This window comes from Acipenser ruthenus, chromosome 9, assembly GCF_902713425.1.
Source record: "Acipenser ruthenus chromosome 9, fAciRut3.2 maternal haplotype, whole genome shotgun sequence".
NCBI classification, from domain to species: Eukaryota; Metazoa; Chordata; class Actinopteri; order Acipenseriformes; family Acipenseridae; genus Acipenser; species Acipenser ruthenus.
Window position 1 is genome coordinate 8,075,835 of NC_081197.1, and position 19,149 is coordinate 8,094,983.

Below are 19,149 nucleotides of genomic sequence, written 5' to 3' on the forward strand. Positions count from 1 at the left end.
AGGTCCTACTACCCCGTGGTTGTGCCTGCTGCTGTGGCGGTGTCCTACGCCATGGCTGTTCCTGAGGCCGCTTTGGCTGGAACTGTTTATTTGGCCACATCTTAGCCATTTGCAGCGACACCTCCCGCGCCTTGTTGGAGCATTGCAACATCTCCTCCAACACCGGACCAAATGTGTGTACGGGTGTAATCGGAGCATCCAGCTAAGGGGCCTTGTCAGGCTCCTGCACTCTCGCCTGCGAGAGCCAGAGCTGTCTTCTGGCCACCACCATAGACGCGATGCTCCTGCCCTGAGCCCACGCATTGAGCTGGGCTAGCTTCACCAGCAGCTGACTGAGTGTGCCTAGCTCGCTTCTGAGGGCCGCAGAAGGGCACTCAGGTAGGTCTCGAAGGAGTGCCGCCTGGTAAACCGTCAGTAAACTGGCTATATTAGACAGTCGAACTGCCTCCGTGGCCGCAGAGTACCCTTTTTTCAGGTGTATCTCTGTGGTCCTGCACTGCTTATTGGGGCAAGCTGGGTCTTTAGTAAGCCCAGATAGTGTCGGCGTCTTCACTAACGCGGCGAACGCAGCGTCCACCCGTGGAAAGGACGCTAAACCGGCCTCACTAGCCCCTTGCATAGTAAAGGCCGAAGCCTTGCGAGACGTCGCAGGAGCAGAGGCCGGAGCCCCCCAAGTAGACTGCACCTCTTTAACAAAGTCCGGGAATGCCGGAAGCATCCTGGACTGATGGGACTGGGCTGAAGGTGACTCAAACAGAGATCGCCGGGGAAGCTCTGTCCCAGGCCAATCGATGCCCAAGTGGCGGGTTGCTCTGTCCACCACAGACCACACAGGGTCGTCAGTATCCATCACCTCGGACTCAGCGACCTGATCCGAGTGCTGGGAGGCTACCTCAGCCTCTATACTGGGGCTCGAGGCACTGCATTAGCTTGGGACATGAGAAGAGACTGCTGTCCCATCATCATCTCCATGACCTGAGATATCTTGGAGGTTAGCTCTACCACCCCCGACCTGTCTCTGCATCGCCTGTCGCGACGAGGGGAATGAGAGCGTCCTCTACGTCGAGGCGATCTGGAGGGCGACCTAGACTCCCGACAAGGGCATACCCTAGAAGGGGAGGGGCTGCGAGCCCTAGCATCCTGCGGGTCACTGGCAGGCAGCTTCACCTGTCAAGACGTGCAACGATGGAAGCCCGACATCTCCGTCGAGCACGACATCGAAGGTGCGTTGAGCACCGAGCTTCGAGCGTCGAAGCGTCGAGCGTCTAGCGTCAAAGCGCCGAGCATCAGAACGCCTACGCGTCGAGGCGTCGAGCGTCGAAGCGCCGAGCGTCAGAATGCCGACGCGTCAAGCGTGTAGCATCGAGGCGTCGAGCGTGTAGCGTCGAAGCGCCGAGCGTCGAGGCGTGTGCATCGAAGCGCCGAGCGTCAGAATGCCGAGCACGGACGCACCGCGCGTCAAGCACTGAGTCCCAAGCGCGAAGCGCTGTACCAAACGCCGAAGTGCTGCACCAAGCGCCGAAGCACTGACACCACGCAGAGCGAGTACAGAGCGTCGAGACGCTAGCACGAGATGCCTAAGCGTCAGCTGACCCGCAGATCGGAGACACTAGTGCTGGTACAGTGTCTTATTTGGTGAATACTTACCTTGTTGCTTAAGGGAGTATTGTGCTTTGTGGTCGTCTTCTTAATGGTGAAAAGGGATTTTTTTTTTTTTTTTTTTTTGGGACGCTGCAGCAAGTGCTTAGTGTACTGATGAGTGACTGTAGGGCAAACCGTACAGCTACCACGCGGTGGGGAACACACAGCAGTGGAAGATTTATAGAGGGCTGCAGAGCAGACTCCACATACACACGCGGTCTAGCCAGGCAAGACCGAGGCTGCAATACACGCGTGGCCAAGGCCAACGGCGCACGTCCAAATAAAATATATATATATAACAAATATATAATATATATACAAAACCCCAAAAACACACAATTAAATATTAGAATAATATACTAATAAAGAAAAGACGAAGACCACGAGGTTAAACAAAAATGCGATGCCGAAGCAAAGCGTGAAAGGATATATAAAGTAATATATAAAATATATATTACGGAGAAGGGGCAAAAACCAGCTTCTCAAGCCTAAGCTCAATGAGTACAGACAGTTACAGGCTCTAATACCTACCGCTACCGATGCTGAAGACAAAAGAGGAAGAGAGTCCCCGCGCGCTGCGTGTAGTAAGCTCCCAGGGGGGTGGGCTTACACGGCAGCTTGCGCGGAGGCCTATCGGCAGCTTTGCTATAAAGCTCAGCCAATCGCTACTGCCTGACGGCAATGTCCCATACCTTGATGGTTATTTTCGAATTGAAAGGGAACGTGCATCTATTTATACTGTTGTGCTGGGATTCAATTACTAATTAATTATTCACTTGAATCCCAGCACGTGAATTAATTACGTGCAACCTCGTGCTCACATATTAGGCAGCAGTGTGGAGTAGTGGTTAGGGCTCTGGACTCTTGACCGGAGTAAACTGCACTACCTGATGCGATCTAATTAAAACCGGACTCGAGACTACCTCCTGAGGTCGTCTTGAGTCCGGTTCTCGTGTACAGTATTAAATGCTGCGTAGTGTGGACGCAAACCGTATTTAGCACTTTTAAGCCGACTTAAATGCAACTAATACGATTTAAAGGCATAGTGTGGACAGGGCCTAAGTCACTGGTACGCTGCATTCGACCCCTAGACTCCAACAATTTACAAAGAATACATTGCCTATGTTCAGTATATCATCATTAAGTTTCCCCTTAAAACAGTAATAACATTTGAGCCATTTTTCACAGTGACCAGGTGAATATAAAATAAATATATACATGAAAAACACAGTGGAGCTTTTATTCACCCGCTGATATTAAATAAAAACAAGCCTATTAATTAAGGTGCTAATTTCAAAATAAGAAAAACTGCGTGACCCTCACAATTGAGTACCAATCAATGGAAATTAACTTCCACATATCAATATATCAAAAGAATAAAATAATTGGAAGACAAAACATCACATGTAGAATATGAATGTTTTTAGTTTGCTCATAACAAGTTCTATAGTAAATCCCACTGTGAGTTTGTAATTGATTGGTACTCAGTGACTGTGTAAACAAGGGCAACCGAGGGAGCACTTTGCTTTGAATAATGAACGTGTTTTATTTCATTTAATTAATGCTTTATTGTGACAAGGATAGCGCTGTGGGCCCAGGTGTTACCAGCAGGGAAGAAGACTCCAACACAGGGAAGCTACAGTTTAAGAGCTAATGTGCATTTTAATAAACAAAAACAATGATCAAAAATAGACCTCAAAATGCACAAGGGCCAAAACAAAAGGTTTAAACAAAATACAAAAATATAGGCTGGGCATTCGCAACACAGCAACACTCAGACAAAGGATTTCTCCTGCCTTTTATAGTATGTGGCTGGAGCCCAATTAATCAATAAATAGCAATTACCTAATTAAGGCACCAGCCACATTCTGACATGTATTTCTGGCAGGGAGGAATTTAACACCCTCCCTGCCGATCCAAAACAAACAATAGCAAAATCATATTAATAGAAACAAATACATATATATATATATATATAAAGGGCGGGCACCCTGTCACACTTAAATTAAAACATTATAATATTGTTTCTTCCACAATGGTTTCTTGGAATCCTTCACACAAAATGTCATAAAAACCCATTTCTGGTGCTCAAAGTGATTTTGATTGGTGATCCAATGTATCTTTTAATCACCGCATCTAAGCTGGACTAAAACCGAAAGTGGCTAAAAAATGAGTGTGAATTATAAAGTTTGTACTTTTGTTTGTTTTATTGAACCCTCATTGGCTTTTTTGATGTGCATTAGTTCCCTCTAGCATACCAATTCCTTTTATCAATAAATGCACAACATTTTCCTACTTTTTTTGCAACATAAGTACAAAATACTGTCATTGCTTAGCAAGAAATGTGTATAAATGATATAATTGTGGCACATAGAAAGTAAGTTGTGTAGAAACAAAATAGAATTGCCAGGAAAATAGGTACCCCTTTTTAAAAAAAACCTAAACAATATAATTGCGATGGTGGCACCCCGTCAGTAGGTGGCGCTCTAAGGCTCACTGGCAGCCGTATCATAGACTGTTGTTGTTAGAAAACTCAATGGTGATTATATGAAGACAGGCTGCTGTATTGTGTAAAGTTCAACCGAACTTTCATTATTATTTTGCAGATAAGAATTCAAATCTGAATATAATCTAAAGATTGAATCATAAATAAAGTTAGCGATTACAATTATATTGATTTGACTGATGTTTAAAACTGGGGATTAAAGAGAAAAATATCTGAAATAACGGTAAGGTGGAATTGCATTGAACTGAATAAATAAACTTCATCGTTGCATAAAATACCAAATTTATTATTTATTTCTTAGCAGACGCCCTTATCCAGGGCGACTTACAAGATATTATTATTATTATTATTTATTTCTTAGCAGACGCCCTTATCCAGGGCGACTTACAATTGTTACAAGATATCACATTATACATTATTTCACATTATACAGATATCACATTATTTTACATACAATTACCCATTTGTACAGTTGGGTTTTTACTGGAGCAATCTAGGTAAAGTACCTTGCTCAAGGGTACAACAGCAGTGCCCCCACCTGGGATTGAACCCATGACCCTCCGGTCAAGAGTCCAGAGTCCTAACCACTACTCCACACTGCTGCCCTGGTAGAAAAAAATAAAGGTAGAAAATAAGAAAATAATGTCTTTATGGCATATATAGTTCAGATTATTTTGGAATATTAACAAAGGATGAATAAGGATTCTGATAGATGTGTAAAGACAATGTGGATGTGAATAATTAAGTTGGCGAACTGATCTGTGCCATTGATAGTATTGCTATAATTATTAAAATAATTTCTAATTCAGAAAATGAAACAGAATGCTGAAGTTATTGTTATAATTCAGTTTTACTGTTGGATGTTATGGTTGAATGGTAAATCAGTAAGATTGTTATGTGTTTAAGTGGAAATAAATCTGAAAATGCTTAAGATGAACAGTGAAAATATTATTTGCTATGATTTAAACAGAAAATGCACAGTACTATGATTTACTAAGTGATTAATGACAAAGAATAATTAGATTGTTGCATTAAACAATGGATAAATGAATGTACTATAAATGTAAAGGAAAAGAAACAACTGGAAATGATGACAGCGAAAGTTAATAGGTAAAGCCAATCAGTTAGTACTTGTTAATTGTTTACAAAGGTGTGCATGAATGCGAGTGATTATAGGTATTGCTACCATGTCTCAGTATTACTATAATACTGTATACTGTTTAAATATCATAGACTATTGTTGTTAGAAAACTCAATGGTGATTATATGAAGACAGGCTGCTGTATTGTGTAAAGTTCAACCGAACTTTCATTATTATTTTGCAGAGACCAACAAGTGGAAGCAAAATAAATATGTTGCACCTGAATTGAAGTTGCTTCTCATTCTGTACATGTAACATAATGCGCGTGAGACGTTTGGACAAGGAGGGGGCTTAATAACTTTTTGGCAAAACTGAGCTGTTAATGATTGTTTAAAAGCAACCAGTTGACTGGGCTCTATTTCAAGCATAAGCACACACACTGAAGTACAGTACTGTTGGAAACATGAAGGCAAGGTTTAAGCCTCTGAATGAAAAAGACACAATCACATAAGAAGAATGTTTGGAGGTTTTATTAGAATCAAATGTAACTATTTTAAAAAATAAATACACACACACACATTGCTAATTGGACCAAATAAAATGCTGAAATGATTAATGATTCAATCTAATGTAAAATATTTACAAACTGAAATATTTTTACTTAAAAGTAACATTTTAGACTACACTATTGCCTCTTAAGTTTTGGGAATTTCTACAGCTGGACTTACTTTTCTTATGAATAACATTTGTTTTACCCTCTTACGAATCTCTTGCAGTTTCAGACCATAAATAATGGGATTGCATAGAGGAGGAATAACTAAATATTCCACTGACATAAGTATACGTATGATTTGTGGCACACCTGTGTGGAGTCGGCTAATAATTATTTCAAACAGAACATTAATGGAATAGTTGACAACTGTTAAAAGGTGTGGCATACATGTGTTCAGCGCTTTTATTCTATATTCCTTTGAACTTCTGAGACAGATTTTAAGTATTTGAATATAAGAATATACAATGAAACCCAGAGGTGGAAACACTACAATTATTAATACAAGAAACCCAACGGCATTGTTTACTGTTGTGTCCACACAAGATAGCTTTACCACTGACCAGTTGTCACAGTAACATTTTTCTAATTTAGTACCGCAAAGAGTTAGTCTGCTAGTTAAAATAACAATGACTCCTATCAAACAGACAGGGAAAAGCCAAGCTAAAAACAACATTATTTTAACAGATGAAGGTGTCATAATGCTATGGTAGTGTAAAGGTTTACAAATGGACACATACCGATCATATGCCATTACTGTTAAAATTGTAAATTCAGATGCAGCATAAGTGAAAAGAACAAATATTTGAAGTAAGCATCCAGTGTAGGAAATCAAGTGGACGTCAGACAGCAAGTCAGTCAAGAGTTTAGGGTAGAAAGCAGAAGTCCCATAGAGAGCATTGACAAGTAAAGCACAGAGAAAGATGTACATGGGCTCGTGAAGACTTTTGTTTAGATATATAATGGAAATCAAAATGCAGTTAAAACAAATGATTAGCAGATATCCAACAAGGGTGATGGCAAAATATACATATTTGTAGTTGTTTATTTCCATTAGTCCAGTGAGAGTAAACGATGCGACTTTGGATACATTCTCCATGGTCCTCTCAGGAATTTTAAGTAGCTCTTGTAGTTTTTCTCAGAAACACCTAAAAAAAAAGATAGAATCAAACTAAAGGTATGAACAAGAAGCAAGCATTTCAGATAATAAAGGCACGGGCATCTATTAAATTGGTAGGAGATCTAAAGGAGGTAAATAGAGGGTCTGTCATGAAAAAACACGACAATAAACAAACCTTTAGGCAAGTTTGTTATCCTTCCACCACACACTCATATTAATACTGTATGTCATGTTTTTTCTATAAATAAGATGTTAGTAAGAATACTGTAGCTACCTTCTCATTTGAAGGTACGGTAAGCTATTACTTTTTTACAAGGCTGTATGGAGCAGCCAGTTTGGCACTCATCCAATCCAACAGGTGAGCTGTATGTAGAGAAGTGCATTCCTCACACCTGGGGTTTTGTAAAGTCTTTTTTGAAATTCCTCTATTGAAATATCCTTGGAGACTACCCTTGGAAAACCAATTAAAACATTTTTGTGTTTTATACTGACAAATAAATAAATATTCAAATGTTGAGAGAAGTCACTGGTCTGCTGTTTTGAGCAGTGAATCTTTCCTGCACTCAAGAATATTCGACTACTGCAAGTCGCAAGCAAGTAAGGCAATGAAAGAAGCAAAAACTCCTTAGAGGGTTTGATGCAATTAGCAAAGGGTAGAAGAAAATGGAATGTCTGGAATGTCCGGGAGTGGAACTCTCATTTAGAACAGAATACCTAACTCAACACCCCACAGGGATGCCATTTAGAATTGACTTATCCAAGGTGATTAGTTAACCACGGGTGCAATGAGCCATGGCATTAACATGCATATAAGTTACAGAACCCACACATTTACAGTATTACAGTATATTTTTAGTTAAATGTCCTTATGAAAACTGTTGAAAGAACGGCAGTGAATCAATCAATTACAGTAAAGTATACAGTACTGTACAAACTGTATAATTTGTATAGTTCGATTGAGATAAGAATGAATAAACTACAGCGTTATTTTTACGAAAACAATCCAACCACAAACTGTTGGCTATACTTTTAGGTATTGGTTTGCACTGTCTAATTTGACGGTTTAAATAGCAAAAATTAAGAAATGTACATTATACAGAATTAACTGTGTGAACAAAAACAACAATAAACAACTTACAGATTCACACAGAAATCAAACATTGTCGATTGTTTCGCATGCAGAAACACACGCTTTGAAAGTTCTGCTGACAAGCTTGTTATCCCGAATAACCTGAGCTTTAAACCAATTGAACAAAAACTCATTTTTGAAACGACGTTATCCACTAGCCTTTTTAATAGTTTTTATCCCTTCGGTACCAGTAATACGTGTCGAGTTACGAGCAAAGTGTGGTGTCGAATTAAAAAATTAAGAGGCAGGATGCATATATTTTATATGGAGACTGTCTGTCGAATTAAGCGAAGATGACGAGTTATCCACCAGTCGAGTTGTTATTTTTGTTTCCTTTCAAACCTTGCATTGCATTTCAGAGATACATAATTATATATATATATATATATATATATATATATATATATATATATATATATATATATATATATATATATCCTAAATATATTTCTTATTTGTATAGTCTGGCAACATGCAACTTTTAATTGTAATTTTTGGGGGATCTTTTAACCTCCTTTAGATTATCACTACATGTTTTTACTATAGCCATATAAGAAACACAAATGTTTTACTTACGTGTGTTGAAAACTTCTCAGATGACTTGTATCAGGAGGCTATTCAGGAGGCGGCTGACTGGGTTTAGTCAGAAATCAGTTTAGCTTTTATATATCTCCGCTTAAGGGAAGGCTCTTCATCAGTTGCTATATTTGAAATACCAAGGGAACTAATTGTCTTGTTGTGTCTTTTAAACAAAGCAGTGCACAAACAAATGAAAAAAGCTCATTTGTGCTCATTAGACAAATGTCAGGCCTGCTCCTCATTTGTAACCTGGGCCTTGTACCTCACATGGTTATTTTTCTCCTCATCTGGATAAAGCAACAGGTTGTCTGAGAGCTGATAGCCATTAGGAAATACCCATCAGAGAATCACAGATCAGAGCTGAGCTGTGTACTAGCTTTAAAGAAAATATGGCAAAGGTGTAGAAAAAAAAGTCATACTAAAATTGACAAACTTTTTAGCCTCTGTGACCAACAATGTAAAATACAGATTGATGGTAATGTAGTTGTAAATTGTCTAACTAGACTAACTGATAACTGACAACTTTAGCATGCTCCCTCCGGTCTGGACGCAAAGCTGTGCTTTAACTCCAGCAACAGTTTCCACAGCTGGGCCCTTCACAACTGCTGCGCTAGACTAGGTTCACTGCTGCTGAATTGGCTCGTGGTCGGTAGGCAGCTGTGGCGTTGCAGAGATACCAACTTATGAAAGTAGAAAATAGTAGCATAATAGCGGAAATATAGTAGCAGAAATATTTAAGGCCAGTGGCTGCTGCCCCTAGAAATTAAAAGGTTCTTAGGCTCTGGCAAGCCAATGACCTCATTTTTTGCTGTTCAATCTATAATTTTAGTAATTGTAAACACACAGCATTTAGAAATAATAATAAAAAAAAAACAATAAAAATACTTCAACACTAATCTTTGATTTTTTTTTTTTTTAAATTGGAATTCTATTTTTTTCTGGATTTAAAGTGCTGTCAAACCTGGACTGAAATATTCAACCTTTATAAAGGTATTATAAAAATAACTATCAAAATAATAAACACCTCAAGAAATGTATTTAATAAAAATTGTAGTATTTTTCGACGTAGCGCCGTAGCAGAACCTCAAAAATAATAGCTGCTACGGCCAAATCGTAGCAGTTGGCATCTCTGCTGGGCTGGCAGGCTGGCAGGTCACTGGCCTGGGTCGGGCTGACCATGGGCTGGGGATGATTGGCGGGATAGTCAGAGTAAAGGTCGGGCCCTCCTGGAATGAGGAGCCCCCTTCTGGAGGTTCCAGCTGGCTGCCGGCCCCCCTGCTGTGTTGCATGTGTCTTTTTTTTTAGGTGTTATTGATTTGATTTATTGGTGATTAATTAGATAATTGCCTTGTCTATTTAAACTGTTTCTTTGTTTGAGATGGGTGGAGAGAGAAGAAGGAATGATAGGGTATGCTGCTGTAGATGAGAGTGCTGTGAAGATGCGGTTTGTCTGCGTCCTGCGGTATTAAAGCCATGTGAGTATAATTCTAAAAGTGTTTGGCATTTGGAGATTGTGCGTATTGAATAAAGCTCTGAGATGCGTGGTTACTTCCCGGTCTCATAACGTTTTGTTTGTGTAGTATTAAAGTATACCAGTGGCAGGTAAAGAGACCCACAACTTTTCTTGGCTTGTTACTGCTAAAATGCTGTGTCCTTCTCTCATCTAGTTTAAGAGGGGGGAAAGGTTGTTTTTTTTATCTTATTCTGCTGGCCAGCAATTGCAGGTGGGGGAGGCATTTCTTCTTTGTTTGTCAGAGCAGGTCAGTCAGTTCCCATTCAATTTGGGAAAGAAGGTGGTCCTTCTTCGTAGCCGGCAGCTCCCTCCTGTGGGGCTCCGGCCACAAGAACTCCTGCAGCGAAACTGCTGCTGGGGAACGTGGTCTCCAGACCTTGTCCCCCTTCTTCGTGGCCGGCAGCTCTCCTTTCTGGGGCTCCAGCCACCATACTCCCTGTGGAGGTACGGGCAGCAGAGGCAGCTCCTGCTCCTCTGCTCCGGGCAGTGGTGGAAGCAGAGGCAGCTCCAGCTCCTCTGCTCCTGGTGGTGGTGGAGGCAGAGGCAGCTCCAGCTCCTCTGCTCCTGGCGGTGGTGGAGGCAGAGGCAGCTCCAGCTCCTCTGCTCCTGGCGGTGGTGGAGGCAGAGGCAGCTCCAGCTCCTCTGCTCCTGGCGGTGATGGAGGCAGAGGCAGCTCCAGCTCCTCTGCTCCTGGCGGTGGTGGAGGCAGAGGCAGCTCCTCTGCTCCTGGCGGTGGTGGAGGCAGAGGCAGCTCCAGCTCCTCTGCTCCTGGCAGTGGTGGAGGCAGAGGCAGCTCCAGCTCCTCTGCTCCTGGCGGTGGTGGAGGCAGAGGCAGCTCCAGCTCCTCTGCTCCTGGCGGTGGTGGAGGCAGAGGCAGCTCCAGCTCCTCTGCTCCTGGCGGCGCTGGCTCCCTCCGCTGTGGCGGCTGGGCTGGTGCGCGCCGTGCTGCCCTCATCAGCATGAATAGAGGCTGCTGGGGGACACCAGCCTCCTGCCCCTCTCCCCCCAAAAAATTTTCAGGGGGTTGAGCCTGTAACTCCTCCCCTTCCGGCTCTTGGGGCTGAACCAGCAGGCATTTTCCCTCTGCTGGTGGCTTGGGTCCCAGGGCTGTGGAAGCCCCGACTTGCCTCCCTTTGGGCTGTGGACGCACCGACTCCTCCCTTTTGGGCTGTGGACGCACCGACTCCTCCCTTTTGGGCTGTGGACGCACCGACTCCGCCCTCTTGGGCTGTGGACGTTCGGGCTCCCCCCACTCAGGCGTAGGACGTTCGGGCTCCTCCCACTCAGGCGTAGGACGTTCGGGCTCCTCCCACTCAGGCGTAGGACGTTCGGGCTCCTCCCACTCAGGCGTAGGACGTTCGGGCTCCTCCCACTCAGGCGTAGGACGTTCGGGCTCCTCCCACTCAGGCGTAGGACGTTCGGGCTCCTCCCACTCAGGCGTAGGACGTTCGGGCTCCTCCCACTCAGGCATAGGACGTTCAGGCTCTTCCCACTCAGGCGTAGGACGTTCGGGCTCCTCCCACTTGGGCTGTGGAGGCAAAACCAGCAGGCATTCACCCTCTGCTGGTGGAGATGGGGACAGCAGGTACTCACCCTCTGCTGGTGGAGATGGGGACAGCAGGTACTCTGCTGGTGGTCCTGCTACCTGGGCTGCTGTTCCGTTTATGGTTGCCTCCAGGTAGCTGAGGACAAACTCCAAGGTGTTTGGGGTGTGTTCCTCCTGATATGCCTCCCATCTCTCACTGTCCATCATCCACAGGGCCCGGACGACTATGGGCAGAGACTGGGCCTCCAGCCCAGCATTCTCCAGGAACCAGCCCCGCAGTTTGATGGCATCTTCTGCCATTGACTTTTTTTTTTTTTTTTTTTTTTTTTTTTTTAAATCCAGACCCCTCCTGGTCTGACGCTTGGAGGCGCGGCTATCCCACGAAGACACCACGTGTCACAAAGACACCCAGAGTGGGTGGCGTCAGACCAGAAAGGAATACACAGAGACGGTGGTTGTGATGATGAGCCGAGTGCAATGGCTGCACTCAGCGTTTAATAACAAAATAAAAGGTTTAAACAACGGAATACAAAACAGGACACGGCACTTGCGCCAAAATAAACAGACATACAAAACGACTAACACTAAACAAACGGTGCACGGACAGACAAACACGGTGAGTGAAAACACTATTTTTACGTTACGTTATTTTACTTTATTTCTCCTCCTCTCTCCCGTTCTCCACTCACCGAACACCCAACCCTGACTGAATGAAATGTGCGTCTATATATACTATTGTGCTGGGATTCAATTACTAATTAATTATTCACTTGAATCCCAGCACGTGAATTAATTCTGTGCAACCCCGTGCCACACATTATACATATTTTATCTGCACGTGAAGTGATGTGCCATCCTCGTGCCTAAATATAATTATACACTTTAAACACACGTGAAACACAGACCCGTTTATATCCCGTGTACCAATCTATACACCAACATTAACATACGCACGCATACATACATACACAGAACACACAAATGCACACAGGGGCGGGGCACTTTGCCACACATGGGTACCATTGATTCAGTTGCTTATATATTTAACCCTTCTATATGCCTTATTTATCTGGCACTGAGGTTCTACTTAAACATTTACAACTAAAAATTAAATGTTTTAATTTCCTCGAGTTAGTTTAATGTAGAAAACTAAATATAGCTTTTGTAAATTAAGTAAAAATCAAGCTGAAATAGCTAGCCTGCTTTTTACTACTGGATTCCAGCACACATCTATTTGACTCGTATTGTGTGGAGGGCTGTACAGCAAGACTTGGCTAGTAAATGGTAATCTCTGATCAATACATGTTTGTGATTGGCTATCCTAAGGAGTGTAATGTGAAGATAACCTTGACAGATTTCAAGGTCATCACGACTCTAACTGTAATAACTAATGGTATTTAGTTAACTGTAATAACTAACTAAAATTAAACTAATAACTATAACTAAAATAAATCTTAACTGTAACTAAACTAAAAAATAAATAAATAAAAAAAACAACAACCTGTAACTAAAAAATGCTGGTGAGGGCAAGAGCCACCTAATTGAGCTGCTTGTTAAGTAATATCATTTTTATTGTGTTGCCTTTGTTTAACATTGAAGTCTTGCCAGTTTATTGTTAACAACAAATTAACCCCTAATATTGTTGAGCTCTGTATACTGCTGTTAACTTTTCTAATATTGTTGGTCTTTGTATATTGCTGTTAACTTTCCTAATACAGTTAAACCAGGTATTTTGCTGCTATCTTTTTCTAATACTGTTGAATCCTCTGTGTTTTAACTATCTGGTTTTATTTTAGAACCCGTGCTGTTTCCTGTAGATCTGTTTCCATCGCTCTGCCCTCCTTAATGACAAGTGCAATTGCTTTTAGCCTCTGGTCTAAGGTCCCTTCCTTTGGAATATACTGTGTTTATTGAGGGTTTTTTTTAAGCCCCTTTTTCTTATCAAAGATTTTTTTTTATGGTTATTTAAATTGATGTTTTATATGATTCTGAGTTGACTGTAATAAAACTTTGAACTATCATCCTGCCTTGGCCATTCTTTTGCTAGTTCTGGTCTCTGTACCTCTATTCTACAAACCTGTTTGGTTTTAGTAGTAAGTTGAAGTTACAAATTTAGTTTATTAGTGCCCCCTAGTGGCGGTGTTTGGAACCCTTTTGGGTGTTTCTGGGTGGCTGCTACATGTGCTTAACATCTACTGTTTATAGAGGTACAGAAGGAAATGCTATTATAGTTAAACTTACAGTAGAACATACAGTACATTGTTGTCAAATGTTTCACTATCATAAATGGCAACACCTCTTTTATAAAGTGTATTTTTATATCCTAATACATGTTTCATAATGTTTTGAAGGAAGACCTCCATTCTTGTTTTTATTAAAACATTATACAGTATAAATACAAGAATCCGATTTTGATGCACTTCCGGTTTACTTCCGGTCACCTACAACAAATTCAAATGCATTTCCAATGAAAGGTAAACATGTATTGTTAGTATCCATACCAGTCATGCACTATTTGTTCAGTTTGGATGTGACAGCTCTTTGTAAGTACATATTTACAATGTCCACTGGAGGGCAGGAGTAGTCACAAAATAATTCCATACATTTTTCCCTTGTTTATCATGCTATCTGGTATTGCTTTAGGTAATTGGCTGGTTCAACGCTGGGCCCGGGCCCTTCCTAGAGGCATCCAGAGGTCGCACGCTGGGAGAAGGGTTCCCACCCCTCCCTGGACCGTCCTGGGGGGTTGACTGGTTTCCCCAGGATAGCGAGAGTAAGGGTCGGGCCCTCCTGGAACAGGAAGCCCCCTTCTGGAGGTTCCAGTTGGCTGCCGGCCCCCCTGCTGTGTTGCATGTGTCTTTTTTTTTTAGGTTCCCTGGTCACGGTGCGTAGCTGGAACGTGGTGAGCTCCAGGCAGGCCTGCTGTCCCATGGTTGCACGTTGGTACACATCGGGCCGCACCAGCGTCACTTAAGTAAGTTTGTTTTATTGAATGGCTGTGATATTGTAATTAGCTACAGCGTAGATCAATTGAATAGACCCCCTCATATAGGCATATCAAATTAATAAATTTAATTTACTGCACTATGAATTTTGGACAAGTTCCCTAGTGTGAAGACAACAAGGCATGATTCAGCATTAATTAGCCAAGAAGTGAATACCAACTTACAACTTCAGGAGTAAAATTGTATTGTGTGTGAAAACAGTGTATTATTAACTGATAAAAAAAACTGAAGGAACATCTCTGAGTCTGGACATGCCTGCCCCATACATAGCCACTATCTTTGGCTTTATTCTCACTTTCACTAATGTTTTTTTTTCCTTAATGTTATAATGGGCTATATTTTACTCTAGTCTTTAATTCCTATTTTTTGGAGGAGAAAAAGTTACTTATTTTATAAAACTAGAACCAAGCAAGTTTAGTACTACTTTTCATGGCTTTGTATACACATTATAGCTGTTTGCATCTGATTGATCTCGTGCACATGGCATTTTCTACAACATGAGTAGTATGTGCATCTGGTAAATTAATTATTTTCGTGAAGGCAGCTTTAAGGTTAAGGTTAGGAGTCAAGTTTTACAGTTTTTTTAAATAGTGCAATTTTAGTAATAGATAATCAGGTGCTCATTACTCTGCAGCTTGATAACACTGTGTAACAATTTTTTTTTTTTTTTGGTTCCTGGGTAGTAAGTGTTATTTCCTAATTGCTTATGCCTCAAAAGTATAGAAAATGGCTATTATTCCCCACAAACTTTGCTTTTGTGACCAGGACAGTGATATTTTGAAATGTACCTATTTTCCAGAACATTCCAGATAGATTCAGTGCTGAGTAAACTTGGAGTAACTTCTAGAACTTTCTAGAACTTTCCAGTAATATAAATAGTAGTATAAATACAGGGGCCTTAAGCCCACCAGTTCAGTTTAGTTCCAGCTGCCTAAGTGGATACATATCTGCATTTTTCTGAAATGGCATCAAGAGGCTGCAAGCATCCGGCAGACGCATTTTGAGACTTCAAAATGGTGGCATTCCTGATGGGTCTCCAAGGCGGTTTTACCAAGTTTCCCTGCTATCTTTGCCTTTGGGACAGCAGGGACACCAAGGCGCACTACCACAGGCGGGACTGGCCACAGCGGACCGAGTTCTCTGTGGGGAGGAATAACGTCAAGTGGGAGTCACTGGTGGACCCCCGGAAGGTGCTGATGCCACCACTGCACATCAAATTGGGCCTTATGAAACAATTTGTCAGAGCTCTAGATAAGGAGTCGGCAGCCTTCAAGTACCTTCAAGACTTCTTCCCTAAGCTGTCTGAGGCAAAGGTCAAAGCCGGTGTCTTCATCGGACCACAGATAAAGAAGATCCTGGAGTGCAATGAATTCCCCAAGAAGCTCACTAGTAAGGAGAAAGCGGCTTGGAACAGCTTTGTCGCAGTGGTTCGGGGCTTCCTGGGCAATCACAAGGACGAAAACTATGTGGAGCTGGTTGAGACTCTGGTGAAGAACTACAGCACAATGGGCTGTAGGATGTCCCTCAAAGTCCATATCCTTGATGCTCATCTTGATAAATTCAAGGAGAACATGGGAGCGTACTCGGAGGAGCAAGGCGAGCGCTTCCACCAGGATATACTGGACTTTGAACGTTGCTACCAAGGACAGTATAACAAGAACATGATGGGAGACTACATTTGGGGGCTGATTCGTGAAAGTGATTTACAGTATAATCGTAAATCTCGAAAAACTACTCACTTCTAAATCTTTTGTAGTCATTTTTGTATTACTTTAGTATAAATACATGTTAATTTGGATTCATATGTTGTTTTTTTCTGACTTTATGTGAACGAAAAGACACAAATTCGCCCGTTTTCTCATTGGAAATAGGTAAATTTCAAAATATCACTGTCCTGGTCACAAAAGCAAAGTTTGTGGGGAATAATAGCCATTTTCTATACTTTTGAGGCATAAGCAATTAGGAAATAACACTTACTACCCAGGAACAAAAATTGTGTTACATAGTGTAATAATTGCAGACTGTTTGGGAATATCCTCTCTTCCCAAGAGAGAAGAGCGATTGTACTTACAATAAGTGACTGCTCTATTGAGTTTATGGCAATACATACAGAACATAAGAAAGGGATGTGGAAAAACACTTGGGGTAGATAGTTGCAAACGAGTTGGAAGTCTAGGTTGAAATATACTAAACATGTGCAATGCTGTTATCAAATTTTTCGGGAATGTTTTGCGGCAGCAGTTTTTATTTGCTGTTTAACCGCAGATGAATATGTAATTATGGGCGTTCCTGCATAAATTTGCAAAAAGGGGGCGGAGATAGTGCAAATGAGGGTTCTTAAATATTATAATGAGATGTACTAAAGCTGCCGACAATTGCGACACTTACAATTGCATCAATTTGTTAAGAACTTTTGAAAGCATATTTTTAAACAGTCGCAACTGTTGCTGGCATTTCCCAGTCTGCTTTTTCTCGTGTTTTCAGTTGTCTTCAATGTATGTTTGAGACGAACACCCAAGTACCTAACTTTCACTAAAGTCAGGGTGTACTTACAAGCCTTGAAAACAAATTTCTATGACATTTCTTGTTTTCCTAGCGTGTTGGACTGCACACATGTGCCACTAACCCCTCCAGCTCATTCTGTGCATCTATCTGTATAGGACCGTGATCTATTGTGTGCTAATTGTCTAGGCTACTAAGTAGGCCAAGTTAAAAATAATAATTAAAATAAAAAACCCTAAAACCAATTAATTTCAATTTAGGATTATATTTTATTAGCATATTACATCAATGTATACTGTAGTTTATAGACCTACTGTACAGATTTATATTTTTACATAATGTAATGTGTAGCCTACCCAAAACACATTAGTGTTATTTCAGCAAATTGATTTATACATTTAAAATACACTGAGAACTATAAATGCATGTGTGTGTGATTTTATTGTATTGTTTTTAAATCTGACACCTTCGGGCACCCTCTGCTGCATACATATTTATTGTGAACGGTGTGTTCTGTATTTGATGTGGTAGCCAAATGTTTGCCTTCGCAGAGAGGAGTCGAATGCCAGAAGTACTGAACCAAAGGTAAGTTTTATTTATTTATTACACAGTTCAGTTTAGCAATTGAAAACAATAAATTAAAACATAAACCTGCCTGCTGGGCACTAACTAAAAACTCTTAGGTAAGTATCACTAACTACTGCACAACAGTTTATTTGCCAAGGTTTTCCTTCTTACTATTTTATTTGCTTTCAAGACAGCGCCCTCTTGTGGAAGCCCAGCAGTCCAGCAGCCTCTGGTCCTTAGGCCTTGCAGCCCTTCAAAATGTTTGTCACAAAGTACTGAAATCAACCCCTTGACTTCTGATCCTTTGTATTTTGGCTGCAGTGTCCCCTTTTAAAAATAACACTGTCCTTTATAGGTTAGTACACTGTTCTTGCAGCCCTGGGTTTATCACTTACTTACATCACAGTAACAAATTGAATCCCAGTATCCACTGCAGTATTAACATTCTTCAGCAAACACACTTGGTTTAAGACACCAAGTAAACAAAGCACAAGCACAGGTGTACTCACTGTTTGGGTGTAGCGTTTTCTCAGCTACAAATCTGTTCCTGGATAAGGTTGATCACAGTTGTATTTTTGTTTCAGCAGGAGCCTCACTCTTTGCCCCGCTGTTCTACACAATGTCTGTTTGTTCTGGTAAGTCGGGTTCCACACACACACAGAATCCTTTGTCATTAAAGATTCACAAGCAACACTGTCTTCTTTCCACGTTGCACTTCTCTCGTTTGGTTTGGTTTGGTTTGCATTTCTCATCTCTACAACCCACCCCTGTCTAAGCTACTGGGCCCTTTTTATACCAGTCTGGAAGTCAATCTGCTCCTTTTTCCTTCCTACTAGCTAGGGAATTATGGGAATCGTTTTCTAAATTCCTCTGCCTTCTGTATATGGGAGAAATGCTGGGAATTGTCGTTTTTAAACTTTCTTATCCTGCCTCTGTTTTTGAGATTTTCTTTGCACGAGGACACTATCAGGAACCCCATATCCCTGATACTCTGTCTTCGCACTCAGCTCTATATTCCTCCTATAATAATTTGTGTGAAAGATGTTCACTGTTTTAAAGGTTTGTAGCCCCTTTAAAAGCAGACCCAGAGACAGGAAATGAAGGTTTAAGGCACTTTCGTGCCGTTTTATTATTTACAGAAAATAAAAGTTTGAAAACAAAACCTAACTTCGTTTTGGAGTGCTGACTAAACCTCTTTTTTACAGCGCTGACTGATATTGGACGGTTAAGCCATTTACCAACTACACAAATCAATTCTACACACACACAAGCAAAGGTTTTCACACTACCTTTGCCCAACCACACAGGTTTTTGTTGCACTGACAGCCTCTAGCCTTCACACTGATTATAGAATGCCCCAACAAACATTTCTCCTTGATTTACTGTATATCCGAGCCTGCTAATCACAGG

The 19,149-nt window shown here is 41.5% G+C and overlaps 1 protein-coding gene across 1 annotated transcript; it reads right to left on the reverse strand.

Moving 5' to 3' along the window:
- Positions 1–5,760: 5,760 nt before the first annotated feature.
- Positions 5,761–8,888, reverse strand: LOC117972897 (olfactory receptor 52K1-like). Its single transcript, XM_059030546.1, has 2 exons — positions 8,604–8,888; positions 5,761–6,926 (listed from the first exon to the last, which is right to left on the reverse strand). The coding sequence occupies exon 2, from the start codon at positions 6,875–6,877 to the stop codon at positions 5,924–5,926; it is 954 nt and encodes a 317-aa protein (XP_058886529.1). The 5' UTR covers positions 6,878–6,926; positions 8,604–8,888; the 3' UTR covers positions 5,761–5,923.
- Between the last annotated feature and the right edge of the window lie 10,261 nt (positions 8,889–19,149).

Coding starts and splice junctions, on each gene's coding strand:
- LOC117972897 (XM_059030546.1), bottom strand. CDS start 6,877: ATGGAGAATGTATCCAAAGTCGCATCGTTTACTCTCACTGGACTAATG.